The sequence below is a fragment of the Zeugodacus cucurbitae genome, chromosome 4, assembly GCF_028554725.1.
Source record: "Zeugodacus cucurbitae isolate PBARC_wt_2022May chromosome 4, idZeuCucr1.2, whole genome shotgun sequence".
Taxonomy (NCBI): Eukaryota; Metazoa; Arthropoda; class Insecta; order Diptera; family Tephritidae; genus Zeugodacus; species Zeugodacus cucurbitae.
Window position 1 is genome coordinate 23,273,619 of NC_071669.1, and position 14,421 is coordinate 23,288,039.

Here is a 14,421-nt window from a genome sequence, read left to right on the forward strand (position 1 = left end):
CGTTTAGCTTAATTGCTCGAAAGCGGCACTGTGCCATTTGCAGTCAAGTGGTAATTATTTCGGCCTACTTTGTTTTAACCGATGTACATATTCGAGACTATACAGCTTTCTAAGCCAACAACGCGCCAATTACCATATAAAGTGCATTATTTCATTATTCAGTGCGACGCCTTTTCAAGTGCGCACATACGCGAGATTTAATCTAGTTTCAAGTGTGCATAGCATGACATAACGGAATATATTACAATTAAATAAAAACAAATAGAGAATTGTATATAAATTCTTTAAAATCTATGGATGTGTGCATATTTATTTAGAACGAATGCCAGATGACCCCGTTGTTCTTACAAATCAAAGAATGTTTCTTTGTGACGTCACTTTAGCAACACATTTGCATGCTCAAACCTCTTAAAAATGTATAGCACTGACTATTGTGATGTTATTAAGTAAGATATTTTCGTTTCGACGCCCGATATCTCTCCAAAGAAAAAAGAAATTGCAGCACTGATTTCCGAAAGCCCTAAAACCTCTCTGTTTTCCAGAAACTGCAGCAAATATGCCATGAAGTAATAATTCTCACTTAATAATTTTCAAATTGTACACCTCAATTACTGTTGGCTTACCCATATGTAGTGCAGTGCAACAGATCAAACGAGATGATTTTCCCAAAAATTTCCCAAAGTAATCACCAAAACATGCGCTATTATATATTTCCCAAAAAAGCAGCACAACAAAACGACAACAACAATACAAATGACCAGAAAACTATGCCGTCGGCACACACCAAAAAGTCAATCGTTTGTGTTTTTTATGTTTCTTAGACTCTTCACTCGATGCCTTTTGTATGGTAGGCATGTGACCATTGTCTGCCTAAGTCAAGATATTAAAGTTTAAAGCTGAAAGCCACAAAAGCCCATTGCACAACATTTTACGATCACTTGAAACCGGATCGCGCCGCCATGGCGCGCCAAAAACCAAAGCCGCCACAACCACACAACACAACGTATCGACCACAGCAATGACTTTGCCCAGCAGTTTCCTGCTTTTACTGCCACGACGGCCTTTTTTCAACGCAGCGGCGGCGGTGGCGGCAGCTTGCATTGTTTTGATACGTTGGAGCTGTTTGTGCGCGGCTTCTTCCATATTTTAGTAACTACTTTGGCTCGACGGTCGGCTTAGTTTGTTGGCACCATTGATCGCTACCAATGCTGTGCTGAGCACCGCACCACACCGCACGTCTTTCGCGCGCTTGTCTTGGCCACTGGATTGTGGTGGCCTGGCTGGGTAGCTGTCGGAAATCGCGTCTTGATCTTCGCTGTTGTAAATTCGCCGAAATGGCACATACAAACGTGCGCGTACGTACAGTGACCAGCTCAGCATGCCGACCAACCTTAAAGGCTGAAATGTTTCGCGTTCTTTGTTTCCATTTTTTTATTTTTTTGTAGGCCGTGCGCGCAAAATATGCAAGCATAAAGGAATGGCAAAATAAATGCAGAAGCTACAAGCTAACAGCTTTTTGTGAAGGCACTACAGGCCGCCAGCCTTTAATCGTAAGCGCATTCGCCGACCGACGACGACGACGATACGCATAATTGCGACTGGGTCGACCACGCATGCGCCTGCGCGACTCTACAGGTTTTGTGTTTCTTTTATTCTTTGCAAGAACGTCAAGCCAAGTACCTGTCGGACGCTGCGAGACACTAACTCGCCGTTGCTTTTATTTTGCATTTATTAAGCCTGGGTGTACGAGGATGACCTGTTAGTGGCGGCGGAGTTGGCGGACTCCACTACATATACATATACTCTATATGTAAGTGAGTTTGTGTCAGGCCTTCGCAGAGACCGTCAATACCTGTATGTAATGCTTTGTGCTTAAAATTTAATGGCTCTTCTTTAGCGAAAATTTACAAGTTCCTTACACTCTCGTCGCAACAGCTGTTTTCCTTCATAAAATAACGTATCTCTACTAAAACCAAAAACAAATAAAAAGAAGACAACTGCATTGGACATGGAATATACCTCGTGTAGTTGAGATTGTAGCGCTTGCTTTTGAATATCTGCAATTCCTACACAGCGCTGCTTCGAAGTATTCGAATATGTTGTAAATACCCGCTCAAATAAAAACAACAAAAAACATAAAGAAATGAGAAATAAAATAAACGTTTACAACAACAGCACAACAAACACTGCAATAAAAATTAACAAGCAACTGCTGCAGCTTTAAAAACTTGTGAAACTTGACTCGCAAACGTCGCGCTGGTTGGATCCACCGATGGACGGATGGACGGACGGACGGACGTACGTACGTATGATGATCATCTCTGATGGCTTCGTCTGCGCGTTGTTGAGTGTTTTGTTGTATGGCCCCAGTCAAGTCGAGTCGGCGTATTCAACTCATCTTTTGTATGTACATTTGCCTCAATTTCTTGTTGTCAGCGCGCCAACTTGATGAGCATGAGGGACGACACATGGCATAGCGGCACGTAAGGCCAAATATCAAAACAACTGTGTAGCGAAATGTTGGACAAAAAAGTATTTTAGACGCATCAGTTTATACCCTTCGTGAAATACGGTCAATACGGTTCATTTGAAAGAGACGATGATCAGAAGGCACACTCAAACTCCATTGCGGTGGAGCTTATCTCTAGCAAATATGTAAAAATAGGTTCTTTGAGATCTCTGAGCACGTTGGGCTTTAAAGCTCTACTAATTTAGTTTCTGGGTTCTCTGAGTTCGCGCTTTGAGCTTTAAAGTTCTAAAGATTAAGTTTCTCAGGTCTCAAAATTCTCATGATTACATAATTTTTAAAGCTCTCAAAATTTAATTTCTCAGGTTTTTAAGTTCCCACAAAGAGTTTTAAGCTCTACAAATTTAGCTTCTTAGAGAAAATTTGAATTTATAAGTATACTTTCGCTCTGAGTCAGCCAATTCTCGCATATTCTTGTACGAACGCTATAAAGCGACCAACTTCATCGATACATCTTAAGTGAAGTACAACTAAGGCCATCTTGAAAGGTTCTTAGTAAAAGAAGTTCGGCAGTCAGATAATTCCATGTGTTGTAGAATCACTTGAATTGTGATCTTATCTACTACACTAGATAGACTAGACTTCATGACACTATAGTTATTAATCGTTAGACCAAATAGCGCTTAGTAATCTTTGACACGCCATCTCATAAATCACAAGATGACGGGTTCATGTGTTTCAAAATTAGAACCGAAATATTAGTTCACACCATTATAATTTACAGCGTGAAGGGCATACGATTTATGCGCTTAAAATATTCCAAACAGCAATACCATTCGTTTGCGGCGCGGCTGACGGTCACTGAGGCATCGCAATCATCGGCATCTCGTGGACGGCGGCATCACCTCGCTACGAAAGACGCAGCAATTCAGCAAGAGTCTCTTGCTGTGGCACACAAAACAACAAAAATGAAAATAAAGCCGACCAACGTTGCAGGCAACTTTGGCGGTGCTGGTGGTGTTGGCGGCGATGGTGGTGTTGTACGTAGTGCTGCTGCTGGCCTTAGTAGACGCGGCGCAATGTGGCGATCGCACCGGCGGCGGCAGCTTGAAAATGATGCCGCCATCTCACAAACGCTGCTTGCCGACATGCGAGCCAGCAAAACTTCAACCGCACGTACGAGTAAAGTTCGGCCAAGTCGAAGAAAAAATGCATTTGCTGCAGTGGGGGAGCCAAAGTGGTGGTGGTGGGGGGACAGACAACAGGCAGTTGAATTGTCGGCCAGTTGATTGTTTGAACGGGTTTATGATGCAGCTGTTATTATTATTGTTGTTTTTGTTGCTCTTCGTTTGCGGCTCATGGGTTCGTCGTTCGTCTCTAGTCTGCCAGCATTCACGTTTGTCGGCCGGCCGCTTTGTGTTTTTGTGAGTGCCGCGCGCATGCGCGCTGTTATTATTATTTCTCTTTCGGTATTTAACTTCACTATAGAGATGCCGAATGCCAACAACAAATGTGCAACAAGTAGGAGGAGGTATTTATCTTGTTGTTTTCTTCGCATTTAATGTTGTTGCGCTATTTGAAATGGCTTTTCTGTGGGGCTATCGGCCTTATCGAGTCGGCTTTTAAGTGTGTGTACGGCGATTGATATTGGTTGCATTTTAATGGCTTATATTTTGTTATTGAAAGTAGTGCTTGCTCTAAGAGCTGACTAAGGTATGGTTTTATATACTGAAACCCGAGATTTGAGATATTTACATTTGGTTTAAGAAATTTTACAAAATTTAAGCAGGACAAGTTATTCCACTATTAGGCTCGTGTGGGTGCAGGGTTACAGCGGAATCTCTGGGAACTGCAGAACGAATGAGTTTGCAAAAAGGGGCAACCGTCGTACTGTTTCACCATGCTGGGAACGAATCGGATCTCTGTTGTCCGCTTGTTCTCTAGCACTAGATCACTGAACTTCTCACGAGCTTGGTAAACCCTGGTTAACCCGAGCTTAAACCTGCTTGGGTGCGAGATCCTTTTGGCCCAAAGTGGAGCGCAAGGGCTCGGGGGAACTGCGTGCACTTAAAAAGATCCAACTCGCCGCAATGGTGGTAGTACTTTCCGGACACAATCATACGAACTTGCCGGATTAGACATTAGCCGTCTCATAAAATATGTGTTAGGCTCAAAACGCTTCTGGCACAACGGACTGACACCTTTAGCTGTCCAAGTGGGATCCATCGCCAAACCTATCGTTGAGATTACAGTCCTTGCCCGAATAAAAGTACTGGTCCATTCCGGTTCCATAAATCCAGATGTCATGGGAATGGATATAAGAAAATCTGATTTCAGTTTAACTTTTGACCATTAACTGATGACACTGAGAGGACCTTTTCAAGAAACATTCCGCAAATGAATTTGAGAAATGCTTAAGAGATTACAGTCCTTAGCCAGATTAAAATCCAGGTCCTATCAGATTCCGTAGACCCGATTATCATAGAAATGTATTTTAAAAACTCTTTCGCCTTCACCAGATCCCGCCAATTAATAGAAAAAGGAACAATATGGACTTCGAAAGTGTTATTTCGCTCATTCTCATAGATATTAAGCCATTGGACTCGCTGTACAACATTAGCTTTTCGTTTATTGCTAGCAAATTTGAGTTAAGTACGGTTTTCATTGATTTCTAAGTGCACTATACCTACAAGTAAACCCAACGGACTATTAATCAATATTTCTTAGTGCTCAATTATAACTGTAGCTAAGTAGGTATCTATGTATCCATACGTATACTTTTTGAGTGCATTTCAAGTGCAATATGCTAACCAGCCAGCCAACAGACTTCGTGTTTTAACAATGTGTGCCAGTAGTTTCTGTATTCTACCAGTATATTCTTCCAACACATTTCGTTATACCTGACACTCACTACATACATACATATATACAGTATTGTTGTCATTCAGTATATACTCGTACTAGACATTCTTTTTGTTTTTTATGTTCCGTCTTGCTGTCTTCACAAGTTGTTTTTTTTTTTGTTCTTTTCGGTTCGGTTTCATTGCCATCTTTGGCTGCTTCCTTTTAGGAATTGTTTACTTTTGTCTACGATATACATATTGGCTACTCGTTGTTTTCTTATATATAATTTTGTTGTTGTTTTTCCATGCTTTCCGTTCGCGCATAATTTCGTTCGTTCTTGAAAAAGGTTTCGTTCATCGCTAACAAACTGTGGACTAATCACATTCTGACTTTGTTGCCACACCGGGGCGGCCGCTCATTGAACTGTTGCCCCGTAGTATGAGCCTGCTAAAATAATTTTGGAGAATCTTTCAGAGTATCTCATAGTGAAGTAGCAAGTGGCGGCGTTGTTAATTCAATTGATCACGAAGATGAGTATTTGCCTCGAAACAAAAACAAAAAATCGAGAGAATGCAGTAGGTAGAAATAACAAAATAAAAATAATAATAAAAACACACAACAAAAGATTTGATCTATCTTCATTTTCCCCTTTTCGGCGAGATCTTTTCATTTATAATTTAGTTTTCTCTGCATGTTCTTTGCAGCCACATACATACATTTCGGTAAATTGTTTTTGTACTCCCTTCTGCCTGCAATGTGCATGTAGCCCATGCGTTTGTTGTTGTCTGCAATATCATTGCATGTAGGCTTGTATCGAGGAGATCTGATATTGGCAGCGGCTCGGTTGTACATTGTCTTATTAGGCTGTCGTTCGTTGTTGCGCTGCCACCACTTCATCTATTTTTATTTTATAGACCACAGCGCATTTGTACGAAATGGTAAGCAACGAACAAAAAAAAAAAAAGATCTTTAAAAAAAAAAACCAAAAAGAATCATGATCTGGCACACACATATGTACCTAGCACTAGTACGTGATTTAAATATGTAAATGTTCAGACGTGTGTACATTTGTATGGCTGTGACCTGTAGCGACCGCATAGGAAGTGGTATCATAAAAAATAAAAATTAACTCGCTGCCTTCAATTTTATTGTACGAGAGACGAGTATGTCTGCATGTTTCTGTTTTTTTGTCAGACTCGTCGTTGTTCTTGATATTTTCGGTGTTTTTTCCTTTGTTTCTTTACATTGTTTGCATGTTATTGTTGGGGCGTTTTCAAAAGCAAGAATGATCAATCGATGCTCTAACATTTTGTGAATGCCCCAACATGTCGCGCCGCAAATTTGGACTCGTCGACGTAGACTCGCGCTGTATGCCATTGTTGGCTCATGTAAGGTTCGCAGCAGTGATAACTTCTGTTTTATTATGATTTTTTTTCTACTTCGGAAGATTTCATAATCATTTTTGGTACGAAGAAACATGTCAAGTGTTGTATGTACATATGCATTAATATTTACATATGTGTATGAACATACATATGTGTATCCATTAACTCAACTATTTGTTTGTGTCTCCATGCTTTTCGGCATAATTTTTGTAATTTTCTACTTAGTTGTAGATCGAATCATTCAAATTTGTTGCTCGGACAAGTTGTTAATGTTTTTACACTTGATTTGTTGTTGTTTTTATTATTTATGATAACACTACTTCGTTATTTATGTTATTACTGGAGAGATTAGCTGTTCTGAGTCATATTGGTAGGAATACCAAACAGTTAGCAAGGTTTTACATATTCTCTACTCAACATAATGCATAATTAAGAAGCACAGATATCATAACTTTTTGTATTATTACTAAAGTCTACAGAGACATATTCAATATTCCTCTGCAGATGAGTTCTATAATCCTAGCCAATTCATTCCAATTATTCACACATTTATTATGATTCGTAAACTGAATTATCGATGGCAAATATCAATCCTTTTAATGTATTTTTCATATGAAGAGTTTTGATATAATATTTATTATATATTCTTCCAAAATAGCTAATCATGCTTACTTATGTAGTTACATATATGGAAAGTTACCTACTCTAATATAAGGTCACCACATGAGTTAAATGAAAGTTTATATGATAATTTCATAAAATTAGAGGCATCACTATTTCACGATGTATTTTAGAACAGATATTAACAAAATGGTTCTTAAAAAATTGTGTGAACAATATTTTCAAGGTAATACAAAATTTACGTCTGAATATCATGGTACTAGTGGTATCATGGTATCCACTTCAGTTAGTATCAGTCTACCTAGTGCTTTTCCGATTTGACAAAAGGTTGTCAAAATGTTCTATACACCATAAATTCATAAACATTAAGTTCTGTAGGTAATTCCATCGTTAAATTTATGGTTTATTAAAATAATTTGTAGGTGGTGTAACTTTCAGTTCCAGACTTCTGTAAGAGTTTATTATACATTATAAATTGATTTCTAAGTACCTTCAAAAGACTAATGTAAAATTTGTTGCCAGATTAATATTCAATTGTTGTCAACACTTCAATTCATCTTTGAAAACTCGTCGTTGAATTATCATTGACGAGGCGATTTAATAAGAATTTCAGCTCTAAATTTATTTTGATTTCGAATAGTTCAACGCAAATTTTTTCGAACTTTTTACTTATAGGCCGATTTTGTTTTTGATCAGTTCAAAAAATACTATCTTTTTCTGGCCATGATTGATTTTAGTTTTGATCTAAAATTGCTGAGAGAAATGATAGTGGTCAAATTATAAAAATGTATCGTTGTTTAAGGGGTTACATTAGTTAGAATTTTCAAAAAATCTAAAAATCTTTTTTTTTCATTTTCGTAATGTACATGTATTCAAGTAACCACTCTGAAAATTTCAAGTCAAGTTCAAGTTTCTGAAATTGCTTTTGAAATTTTAATCTTGTTTTTCTCAAAACTGTGTTTTGAAAGTCGGTGGCCAAGATTGGCTGAACCAATTAGTCTTCTGTAGCAGCTTCAAACACTATTATTTTCACAAATAAAACATTATTTAATACTTTTCAAAGTTACCATAATATGTGTACACATTTTGAAAAAAAATTGAAAAAACCTAATTTTTGGGATTCTTTCACAGATCTATTAAAGAAGACTAGTTTCAATGCTATACATTTACTACACTTTTAATGCGTTGCTTTACAATAATATTACAAAATTATTTTTTGTTTAGTATAATACTAAAATTTTAAGAAATAAAATGTTCCAACAAATATACATAAATAATCGTGAAATTAGACCTAGACCTAGATGATATGTATATTTGATGTACCCGGTACTCTCTGCCTTAGTGTATTACTTAATTTTCGCTATTCATAAATGACTATTCCCCACAGAGTTTCCACTATAAAGTACGAATTTTACGTGGCTATAACTTTCATATTTCGCATGTACCAAATGGCGCTCAGAAATATACATACATATGATATGTATATATGTAAGTATACATGGTATGAGGTATATATTTAAAATATAAACTCGCACATAAACAAATAAGTTTATATGTATATATGTATGTAGTACGTGTGTTAAAAGAAAATCGCAATTTACCTGAGAATTGTTTATAGCCGCCGAGTATTTTATGCTTCCACCATTTGACGATATTGCCCGCCATGTTTGTTGTTGGACGCGTAAATGCTGACGAAATGCCAAAATAAATGCAAAGTACGCGTCTTTTTTCGTCGTCACTGCCGCTTCTTATTTGATTTGTTTGTTTTATATATTTAATTTCACGTAGCAACGTTGCACACGCGGCTTGTCAACGTTTTTTTATTGACCGACTGTTTGAAGTCGATAACTTTTGTGTTTTGTCGTTCACTGTGATTCACTGTTTCGCTACGCTACGCTTTTTGCTGCATGCTGTCTGGCGCAATGTCTACGACGACAATTGGTTTGCGTGATTTACGACAAGTAAATGCAACCGCAAACAATCAGTAGCAGCCGAGTGTGCCGACAATGCCCGCATAGGTGGATAGTACACATTGATGATTTTGCTTCGTCGCACTTTGCTGTTTGCGCTTGATGGCTTGATGGATAAATCACTTTTTTGTTTTTTTTATATAGCGGTGGTTTTGCTTGTTTTGTGGCAAGTAAGATTTATTTTTTGTAATCAGCAAAATCTGAGGATTGTCAGCAGAACTTGTTGATGATTTGCTGATTATTTTTTTCTTTTTCTTTTATTATTATTTTGACACACACTGACGTTTTCAATTTGCTTTAACTATCTGCTCACACTCTCATTTATTATATTTTTGCTTCCAATTTTAACACTCGGCCTTTCGCATTCAACCCACTGTGCCGTGCATCACAGACAGCCTTTTCTCTGTCGTTTATTATCCTTATCGTTTTGGCAGGTAAAATGTGCGCCGACAGTCAGGCAGTGGCACAAAGCGTCAACTACCTACAAATCGCTATATATTTTTTGCTTTTGCTGTGTCGCTTTAATCGACAGGTTTTTTGGCGTATGGAAAGCAACCGCTTTTCCAACACTTCTACCACTATTTTATATTATACTGTGTCACTAAACTCACGGGCTGGTTTTGGCAACTCACTCAACTGACATTTTCAGTGTCAGCAAATAATTTACACGCACAACATACCGCACTTTCTCAACACTTTCGCAACGCGGCTCGTAAATAATCGTGTATAATTGTTTACTTCACTAAAGTGAGCACTTTAAGTAAGCATTACTGCACCAAATTGTGGTCCAGCGCTAAAAAACTGTATTCATTATCAAATTTCATTCTTTCTTATTATAAACCATTATTATTTTTATAAACTTATTCTTGTTGCTTTGCAATTTTTATTTAAAACCAGACACGTCTTAATTTTTTGACGACAAAAGTATGCTCCGCGCACCAAAACCGACACAAAAACAAAGCGCTCAAATGGTCCGACACAGGAAATCCAACGCTTATGGAAATTACATCCGGCCAATGCCTGAGAAGTTTGGCATACTTCTTCGAGTATATTTTAATTTCTTTGTAATAAATCGCGACGCTCTTTCATATTATTTACAGTAGCACAGCACTGAAGTTTGCTGTTTACTTCTAATTTCGCACTTCTTCACTGAACTACGTAAAAATCATTCAATTTTCAAAACCCTTTTTTTACGAAAATTGCAAATTTAATTTTCTTGCACTACATTTCGTGATTCTCCGCAGTATTCAACACAAAAACACATGTCTTCCGTATATCACGCACGGAACTTCCGTTTATTTTTTTCAGCCTTTAACCGTGCCTTTTTCGTATAAAAATCCGTTTCATACTACTCACGTAACACAACTTTTACGCTCAACGTACGACCACTGACTGAACGGGCACTACACTGCCGCAACGTTTGAAACAACAAACCTCTTCCATACGCTACGTTGTCGGCTGCTGCCTGTGATTGTGGCGTCGTCGCTGGCGTTGGCGTTCTCTTGCTATAGCAAGTCATTGTTGTTATGTTTTTCTGTCATTGTTGTTGTTGTTGACTCCAAAAGGCGGCAATCAGCATGGTATACAAAAGCGCTTGTTGGTGGTAGCTGGGGAGCTAGCAAGTTGGCTGACTGGCGGCACACCAAAGCGCAAGGCGGCAAAAGTAAAACGTACGCGCGCTGCTCGGCCAAGTGTAGCGATTGTGGGTACACGGAGCGGTTAATTGGAGTATCAGTGAAAATTAATTTTTAGAGCATGCGAGGTGAGAGAAATGTTAAAAGAAGGTAGTCATTTCATGCGAGTATAGATCAACTCTATAAATAGGTTCGATCTTAACGTCCCGAAAGATGACTGGAAACATAGGACGTAAAAAATATAATTTTAAGATTTTTGCTGTACTTTGACCTATGTATTGTCTCAGAAGTGTCGAATATCTTACTTTCTTAGAACAAGTTCACAAATTTAGAATACCTAGTCAACATAAAGCGCTTAACGAATGACACAAGTTATAGCAAACTTGGTTCTTTTGGTTTAGAAACATATCGATCTGGCTAGGCTTTAAGGTAGTCATTCCATATGATAGTTTTAGCCTATCGCTTTTTTCTTTAATAAATTGCTTTTTTAACATGTCTAAAGTATGAAAGCGATTTTTAAAAATTCGAAGTCGTTTTAAAGATACAACATTTATAAGAAGGAATAGTTCGAAGCACTGAGTTGGCAGCTGGAAACTTTGAACGCATTTTTCTCAAAACTCTGTTTTTCAAACATTCCAACATCGTATCTCAAAAATGGCTTGACAGAATTTCTTAAAATTTGTACTATAAACAAAAATTCCCAAAATCGATATTTTATAACACAAAGCAAAAAAAGGCAAAATTCGGATTTTTAAAATGTCTACCCTAAAAAACAGGCCGTCACATGGAATGACTCCCTTAAGCAAGATATAATTCAGATGAGTTCGGTTCATAACCTGGTATAAGAGTTTCTCTTAAAAAACTTACCTTTAGGACCTTTACTCTGTTAAAACGCCTGAAAGTAGACTTCTTATTGTCGAATCAAATCCATTTAAAAGGACCGTAAAACCCCTGTTATGTGAGGCCACACTATACAGCCTTTCTTTGTCGTTCTGCTTATGTGATATCACAAGACTTTTGTATTAGTAAAAATTTCTCTTTTCTTATTACAGACAATAAAATAAAATTCAATAAAATTTCTTCCAGTGTATAATTCGCCCGTGTTTTTAACCGCCTTCACCGCGGTTGTACGAGTTTCTAGCATTTACGTTTTGTTTATATCGAAAATTCGAACATAACTTCACGCTCAGAGCTAGTCAGCTATTAATCTCCTTTGCGCTCTGAGTAATAATTTGTATTTAGTTGTTTTCCGACCACAACAGCTTCCTAACGCTCAGAAAGAGATTGCGGAGCTCTCTTTAGTGCTGCATCGTGTTATAAAGAGAGCATGGTTTTCGAAATTGCGTTGGGAGAGATTGAGAGAAAACTAGTTTGAATGGTTTGTTATTGTTATGAACAGCAAATGTAAATATGTGCGCTTATATTTATAAATACAATGTATGTATGGATGTGTGGATATTTTGACTTATTATTTTGGAAAAGTCTACGAATACCATAAGTTATTATATTTTCTGATTTGTTTACAATAGATGGCCGCAATAAATTTTGCGGTCTTCCAGCTTCTGTTTAATAAAAATATTTTTATGAACATTCATGGCTTGCTTACTAAATGCGCGAGTGTATTGAAATTTATTTTAAATTATGTATATTCTTTGGAAGAATAGCATATTTGGATTTTGATTTAGAAAATTTAGTTTTTTATTTATTGTAAACAATTGAAAATGTATACCTATATGTACATCTAATTATTGCAAATAAACTTTACTACAACAAGTACATATTACATACAGAAATGGAAAAAAAATCTTCACTTCGATTTTGTGATTTAGGAATATCTGTGCTGTGCGGAAATTAATAAAGTCTTATAAAATAATAATATAAAGAGGAAGTGATGGCCATTCAAGAATTTGGAGAAAACCAAATACTCTCCTTGATGTGGAGCTCTGTCCAACATGGAGGTCTCAGCGTTACGGGTTTGAGTTGAACTTATTTGAGACATTATAGAAAAGACAATATGAAACTATGGTATTATCAGCCGTGTAATGAAACCGATAATGCTAATTTTGAGGTAAGCTCCATGCGACGAAAAATCTATGAACTGTATTTTCCTTCTTCCGAGATTAGAGTACGGGGATGACAAAACATTATTAGTGACAGTACAAAAAACCGAGTATATTACAACAATTTCCAGTTTTATTTTTCCAATACTAGAAATTCTGATTGATGTTAGAGAACAATTTTTATTTACATATCGCTCATTTACTTGAATAGTTTCACAACTCAAAAAAGTCGATTTTTCAGGAGAGCGGTTTAAAGTATTCAATTGTCTCTTATTTAGCAAATATAGAAAACTGCCATCAGTTAATTGACAAATCTACTGGCCTGTAATATATTAAATACAATGTTGAGCAGAAATGGACCAAATAGAGTGTACTAATGCTTTTCCTTGGGCATAAATGTGACCTCTTTTGAATTATGTGGTTATTTGTGAAAAATATAAATCAATTTCGCCGTCATAAGTCAAATGTGTCGTTTTTGCTGAAAAAAAGCAATATGAAAAATTTAATCAATTTTCACCAATATCGTTCCAACACAAAATATGTCATTCTTTCTGAAAAGAAAACCAACTTCACCCTATGACAATATGTGTTGTAACACAAAATATGTCGTTGTTTCGTAAAAAAGTATAACTAATTCAGGCACAACTGAGAAGTGTCGTTATTGTGGTTAAAAAATAATGCAACATAACAAGTTTAATAACGGCACATTCTTATTTCACTGCTTATTTGTCTGCGCATCGGAATGAAATTTTGATACAATATGAACGATTAAATTCCGCACATTTCTGCATACTCAACTCAAAAATCGTGTTTTTTGAGTTGTGACACTATTCATGTAAATGAGCGATATGTATAAGGATTGAAAACTTCGAACAACAAAAATAATTTTTATTTTTTTTACAGTACTTATTTTTCCAATACCAAAGTCAATAAAAATGTTTTTTGAATGTAATCATGGTTAGTTCCAAAAAAAAACTAGAAAATAATGTTCATTGGTCTTATTCAGAACAGTGGTCTTTGTAAAAGTAGAACCTATTATAGCCATATTAACAAACTTTGATGAGATCATTGCTTTTATTCCTCCCCAAACTTTGATCTGGTATATCCATATAACGGTAAGTCCATTTGGCGAATATACACATTTTTTATTAAATTGCTACCAAATTATATTTACCCCATTTTCTTCCAATAAAGGGTAAAAAAAAGGGCAATATCAATCCATAATTTCACTGTAAGCCAAATAATAATTTTACTGAATTGAATCTCATCCTAATAAAATTATGACGGCCTGTTTTTTAGTGATTCTTTAGAATTCTTTATCTGCGACCATTAAATATATTGTCTGTAAGTTTATTATCATTTATTAACAAATATTTCGCCAGTATAAATATAAATTTTAAGCAAAGAATAATCCTGTCTTGAAAAAAATGGGATCGAACT

General features: G+C 36.6%; 1 protein-coding gene across 1 annotated transcript in view; it reads right to left on the reverse strand.

Moving 5' to 3' along the window:
* Window positions 1-10,694, reverse strand: part of LOC105214581 (protein naked cuticle) — a 140,396-nt gene extending 129,702 nt beyond the window's left edge. Inside the window, exon 1 of the mRNA XM_011188089.3 lies at window positions 8,919-10,694. Coding sequence (XP_011186391.1) covers window positions 8,919-8,982 — 64 coding nt within the window. The 5' untranslated portion in view covers window positions 8,983-10,694. The remainder of the gene's footprint in view (window positions 1-8,918) is intronic.
* Between the last annotated feature and the right edge of the window lie 3,727 nt (window positions 10,695-14,421).